Source organism: Microtus ochrogaster, chromosome 18, assembly GCF_000317375.1.
Source record: "Microtus ochrogaster isolate Prairie Vole_2 chromosome 18, MicOch1.0, whole genome shotgun sequence".
NCBI lineage: Eukaryota > Metazoa > Chordata > Mammalia > Rodentia > Cricetidae > Microtus > Microtus ochrogaster.
In genome coordinates, this window is record NC_022020.1 from 40,490,878 (window position 1) to 40,496,980 (window position 6,103).

The window sequence follows — 6,103 nt, forward strand, 5'->3', positions numbered from 1 at the left end:
AGTCTTGTGTTAGTGGGTGTAACTTCTTTGTGAAACACTGTTTCTCGTTCTCAGAGTGTGTGGAGGGCCAGCAGTAATAAGCACCCCTTTGTGTGGGTACATGAGTCTTGTGTTAGTGGGTGTAACTTCTTTGTGAAACACCGTTTCTCGTTCTCAGAGTGTGTGGAGGGCCACCCCTTTGTGTGGGTACATGAGTGCAACTGCATCCACCTTCATCAACTTCCATCATGTTCTTTTGAGGCAAGGTCTCTCCTTGAACTTGGAGCTCATGTTTTTGGTGAGACTAGCAGCCAGCAGGCCATAGCAGTCATCCTGTGCCCACCCCCATGGTAAAATTATAGGATGTGAAACCACTAATGGCCTATCTGGGAGCTGAGACCCAAACATGGGTCTTCATGATTGTGTGACAAAGCAAATGCTTCTAGCCACAAGCCGTCTCTCATCTAGGTTAGCATCTTCTGAAGAGTAGAAATAAAGTCACTACTGGACTATTATGGAATCAATGTTACTGAATGATTTTTTTAATTTATTCATTGTTAGTGTGTGTGTGCCCACACACACATGTGATATATATGTGGGTATATGAGGGCAGAGGAAAGTTTCGTGGAGACACCTCTTGTTCTACCTTTACGTAGGTTCCGGGGATTTAAATCTGGATGCCAGGCTTCAGAGGAGAAACATTTCTCTCTGAGCAACCTCACCGGCTCTTATGTACAACATTTTTCATATGCCAGAAACAAAATATTTTCAAACATGAGTGTGTCTGTGTGTAGGTATGTGCACACATGAGTGCATGTGCCGAGTCTAGAAGACGACATGGGGTCTCCCAGAGCTGTTGTTCCAGGCAGCTCACAGCAGAGAAACACACTCTTAACCACTCCAGCTCCCAAAGCATCTTTATAACTTTAATGGTCATTAGAAGCAGGTAAGTCAAAGGTCTTGGTAAGACTATGATACAGAATAAAACTAAAAGTGCTTTTTCTCAAATTGTAATATTTTATACAGTCTCTAGTCTTCCAGGTATCTTGGGTTTAACAGAACCACCTTTAAGGTTTGGTACCCTAACATGTAATGCCTCTTCTCATGAGCCACCCAGAATAGAGTCTAACAGGTGAGGCTTTATAAATGGCTATGTAACTATGCATGGATCGCATACCCTACTCACCTGTTTGATCAAAAGCCAACAGCCATAAAACAGAGCTGAGTGACTTCTACTACTCTCAAGATCTGTATTTAAACAGGATCCAAATGAAATGTACTTATAGAAAAACACTTGTGGGCAGGTTTTTATAAAAATGTAAATTCTGCCACCAAGAATCAATCTGTGAGGGGTGGAGAAATGGCTCAGAGGTTAAGAGCACTGGTTGCGCTCCCAAAGGGCTCGGGTTCAACTGCCAGCACCCACATGGCAGCTCCAAATATCTATAACTCCAATTCCAGGGGATCCTGCACCCTCACACAAACCTGCATGCAGGAAAAACACCAATGCACATAATATTAAAAGAAAAAAGAATCAATCTGTGTACAGACAGCTACCACCTCCACTAATAATATAAACACTCTGCCTATAGGCACAGGCTCAATTAGCTTTAAAGTAACTACCTCTTATTATGTAACACTGATAACCGATTTATCTCTTAGTAACTGGGTAGTAATGTGTTAACTCCATAAATTGTGAAGCAACTGTGATTTCAATGACTTCATGACTTAATACCTAAAAAAATTAAAAAAGCAAAACCATCTCTGCTACTAAAACACAATACAGGTTAGGGCTAAGCTCAACTTTATGTTTAATGCTTTAAAAACATCTCCAGTAGGAAACAATCTGCTGAGGCACTGACCTGCAGTTTCGAATGGAGAGCCAGGTACACACGCAGAACCTCTACATTGCTGCGTATGCGAACAGATGCTCTCTCGGGCTCAAAGTTTGGGTTGATCAAATCGTTGAACGGCTCATTTGTAACATCATTTCCCAGTAAAGAATAGTAAAAGAAAAACTCAGGTTGCCTTTCTGGAAGCTTCATGGTACATGGAATTAACTAAACATGTAAGGAAAAGAAGAACATTAGAATCTAGGGCACTCCACATGTGTCCACTGTACTCTAAAAAAATCTTTCCAAGAATGTTAATTTCAAATCTTAAAATTAACCATACAAAATTTCAAAGTCTCTGCCAAGTTACCTTTTTTCCCTCTTTCTTTCTGGCTAGTGGTTTCTTTCGATGGTGCTGCTGGGAGCCAAACTAAAAGTCTTAGAGATGCTAGGTAAGTGCTTTACACCTGAGCCACAGCCCCAGTTTTGGTTCTTTGTGAGATATGGTCACAAGCTGCTCTGAAATTCACAATCCTCCAGCCTCAGCCTCCTGAGTGGTGGGTTTTAGGCATGAGTCATACTGCTTACTTCTCTAACTGATCCCAAATTGATGGAGGTGGGTTTTGTATCTTATCTGTTGCTTTCATCGGTTAACTAATAAAGAAAACTGCTTGGCCTGATAGGACAAAAAATTAGGTAGGCGGAGTAGACAGAACAAAATGCTGGGAGAAAGAAGCCGAGTCAGTGAGTCGCCATGATTCTCCCACCCTACACAGCCGCAGGTTAAGATCTTCCCTGGCACTTAGGAGGCAGAGGCAGGCGGATCTCTGTGAGTTCGAGACCAGCCTGGTCTACAACAGCTAGTTCCAGGACAGGCTCCAAAACCACAGAGAAACCCTGTCTCGAAAAAGAAAAAAAAAGATCTTCCCTGGTAAGCCACCTCGTGGGCTACATAGAATATTAAAAATGGGTTAGATCAGTATGTAAGAGCTAGCCAATAAGAGGTTATAACTAATGGGCCAAACAGTGTTTAAAAGAATACAGATTCCATGTAATTATTTCGGGTATAAAGCTAGCCGTGCGGGCGGCCGGGTGCCAGAAACACGGTCCACGGCTCCTTACAACACCAAATTACTAAGTTGATTAATTTTTAAATGATTTATTTACTTTCACCTTATGTGTGTGAGTGTTTTACCTACATATACATATATGCACCATTTGTAGTCAATGCCCATGGATGCCAGAAAATGACAATGGATTCCCTGGATTGGAATCATAGGCAGTTGTGAGTCTTCTTAACAACTGACCCATTTCTCCAGTCCCTAATCTTTTTGGGGGATGGGGCAGGCAGAGTCTCACTATGCAGTGCTGGCTGGGCTACAACTTCCTACGTAGATCAGGCTGCCTTGAACTCGAGAGATGTGCCTGCCTCTGCCTCCCTAATATTGGAATTAAAGACATGTGTCACTACACCCAGTTACCCAACTTGATTTTTTTTAAATGTGCAAATAAGTTGTAAGGCAAGCCTATAATTCCAATACTTGATGGTGAGGGCAGGAGGGTCAAGAGTTCAAGGACATCCTCAACTGCACACTGAGTTTGAGGCCATCATGGGCTACGAGAGACACTAAATAATCAATTAATTAATTTAACAAAAGAAAAGACCAAAGAGACAAAAGACTTGTTTTCAGGTTCTCATTTCATTCAACATGAACATGTAGAAGTTATTTTTGAAAGGAGTCAAGTATTTTAAATTAAGCTTTTCTTATTATCATATACTTTATATCTAATTCTTATTCTAGCAAAAGTGGCACTGTATAACTGAGAAAATGTTAAAAGCCTTAATCCAAACTAATCAATATATTAACATTTTAGTTCATGTCCTTTATTTAAAAACAAACAACAAGAAACAGCTTTAAGACTAAACCATTGGTAGCTGCATAATGTAATAGGAATGTCACCTTTTAGCGCTAACTTTTGTGGCTAAAAGATGGCATTTTTGTTTATAAGAGAGAAAACATCATCCTTCTCATCTTTTGTTTCCTGAGATTGAAGGGATCAATATTAGCTCAGGACCCCAAACCAAGTTCTCAGCACAAAGGAGATTTGCCCCAGAGGGACAAAGGGCAGGAAATAAGACACAAAGATGGGAGATGGAAGACAAGGGAGAAACGGAAGGAAACAGGGAGGGGAGCAAGGTATTTCTCCCAGAGGAACAGAGATGGGACAGACAAAGCACGCAGGCAAATGGTGATTTATAAAGGGAAAAGGGAAACCCCACATTAGGATGAGGGGTTTGATTTTAACTGTGCATGTTAATTAGGTCAGCCAGAGGGGGCTTCTAATTGCTGGGCTTCAATACTTTGATAGCTGGACCTTGGTATCAGTCTAAGAGGACAAAATGACCAGATAAGGAAACAGACCTTGGTAGGAAGCTTTCAGCTTTAGGAATTAATCTAATGGTTTTTAACAACGCGGGGGGGAACAGAGGAGAAGGGCAAGGCCTGCCACCAGTGCCGTGTTTGCCATGCTTGTGCTGGCTAGAGGCCCTTCAAGGTTCTCATGCAGCCCCAGGCTGGTCTCAACTTTGCCTCAACCTCCCAAGTGCTACAATTACAAGCACTGATGAGCCAGCACATCAGGCAAGATATAAAACATTTTCTAACAAATTCTTAATATTCATTATGAACATTTCATGTCTCAGTAGGAAATGCCTTAAATACAGTCAGATATCACAGAACATGGAGGATAAATTACACACAGTCATGAAATGAAACTTAAGTAAAATGTACTGTTAGGCTAAAAAACTTATAATACAGGGTTAGAGAGATGGTTCAGTGGTTTAGAGCAGCCATTGCTTTTCAGAGGACCTGGGTTCAATTCTCAGCACCCACATGATTGTTCCCCATTACCCAATCCCAGGGACTCTGACGCCCTCTTTTGGCCTCAGTGGGTAGCAAGCACACAAATGGTACATGGACATGCACACAGGAAAAACACTCTTTCGTATCAAATAAATAAATCTAAAAATTATTTTTAAGGTTATAATATAGTTCATACTTGAAAAAAATCTAAAAATGACAATTCTTATAATTACAGCACAGCATTGGAATCTAACATTCAATAAAAGTACACTGATTATTTTAACCTACATTTTAATATAATTTGTTTAATCGAGAAGATTTTAGTCACATGAACTGAGATATATAACTGTAAAGAACATCAATTCTGGAGTCAGACTCCAGCATCCACGGCTCAGGCTAGCTGTGAAGCCGGAAGAAAAGCCTTGTTTCGTCCCCGTCTTGCTCTAGTAACACTGAAAGGGCAGCATGCAGGACAGCGCCCTTCTGAGCGACGGCTGCCTGTAAGAACAAAACAGTGTCTGGAGGACCTCGCTACTTCTCTTAATAACGATTACCTCAGGTGAGTTTAGTTAAGTGAAGAAGTATTTACTTTCTTTCACTGATGAAAAAAAGATAAAAATGTATTATGGCAGCTTTTATATATTTCATAGTACATTTAACTTCCAAGTAATTTCTACTAAAGGCAGAGAATGAGATATTATTTAACATTCTAGAATTCAGAGACACTGAGGTTTATTCAAAGCTTTCAAGACTTTAAGAAGGAAGGACGATTAGTCATCCAGTCCTGAAGCAGCCGCCCTCTATGATCCTGTGAGCTCTCGGCATAACCTTCCTCAGCAGCTGCTCGGCCTCTGCAAAGGCAAGCTTGTTTGTCTAGATGCGATCTCCCTGCCTTTGAGTAAGTGCTGAGAGAAGACACTCAACACCTTAGAGTCACCCAACTGGAAACAAGGTACCCAGGGAGCAGGCACAACCACCTTTTTCCTGTTCCTGTGCACAAAAATCACCAATCTGCTTCCTACCAGCAGACCTGGCACTTCCTCTCATGTCCTCCTGCCACGATGGCCTCCTATCCCTCTGGAACTTTAAACCCAAATAAACCCTCTTCTGTAAGGTGCCTTGCTCACGGTTTTATCGCAGAATAGAAAAGTAACTAAGGATGGGTAAGAAAGGCAAATTTTATGTTGTCCACTCTGCTGAGTGTAAGAAAGTCCTCTGATTCTGACAGCACCTCATCCTCTCCTAGCGCCCCTGACGACAGGCCAATGCTTGTGATGATATAAACAAAGTAAAATGCAATCCCCGACCAAGTGTTCCTGGCATTGCTAATTTCTTCAAAAAGTCTATTGTTCAACAAAGCAAATGTAGCCAGGTGGTGGTGACACAGGCTTTTGAACCCAGGCAGATCTTCGAGGCCAACCTCGTCTT

The 6,103-nt window shown here is 41.5% G+C and overlaps 1 protein-coding gene across 2 annotated transcripts in view; it reads right to left on the reverse strand.

Annotated features, from left to right (window-relative positions):
• Positions 1-6,103, reverse strand: part of Cep120 (centrosomal protein 120) — a 59,759-nt gene that overhangs the window by 40,552 nt on the left and 13,104 nt on the right. For both annotated transcript variants that reach the window (XM_026783479.1, XM_005356110.2), the window contains one exon: positions 1,842-2,039. In XM_026783479.1, the coding sequence (XP_026639280.1) occupies positions 1,842-2,039 (198 nt within the window). The remainder of the gene's footprint in view (positions 1-1,841; positions 2,040-6,103) is intronic.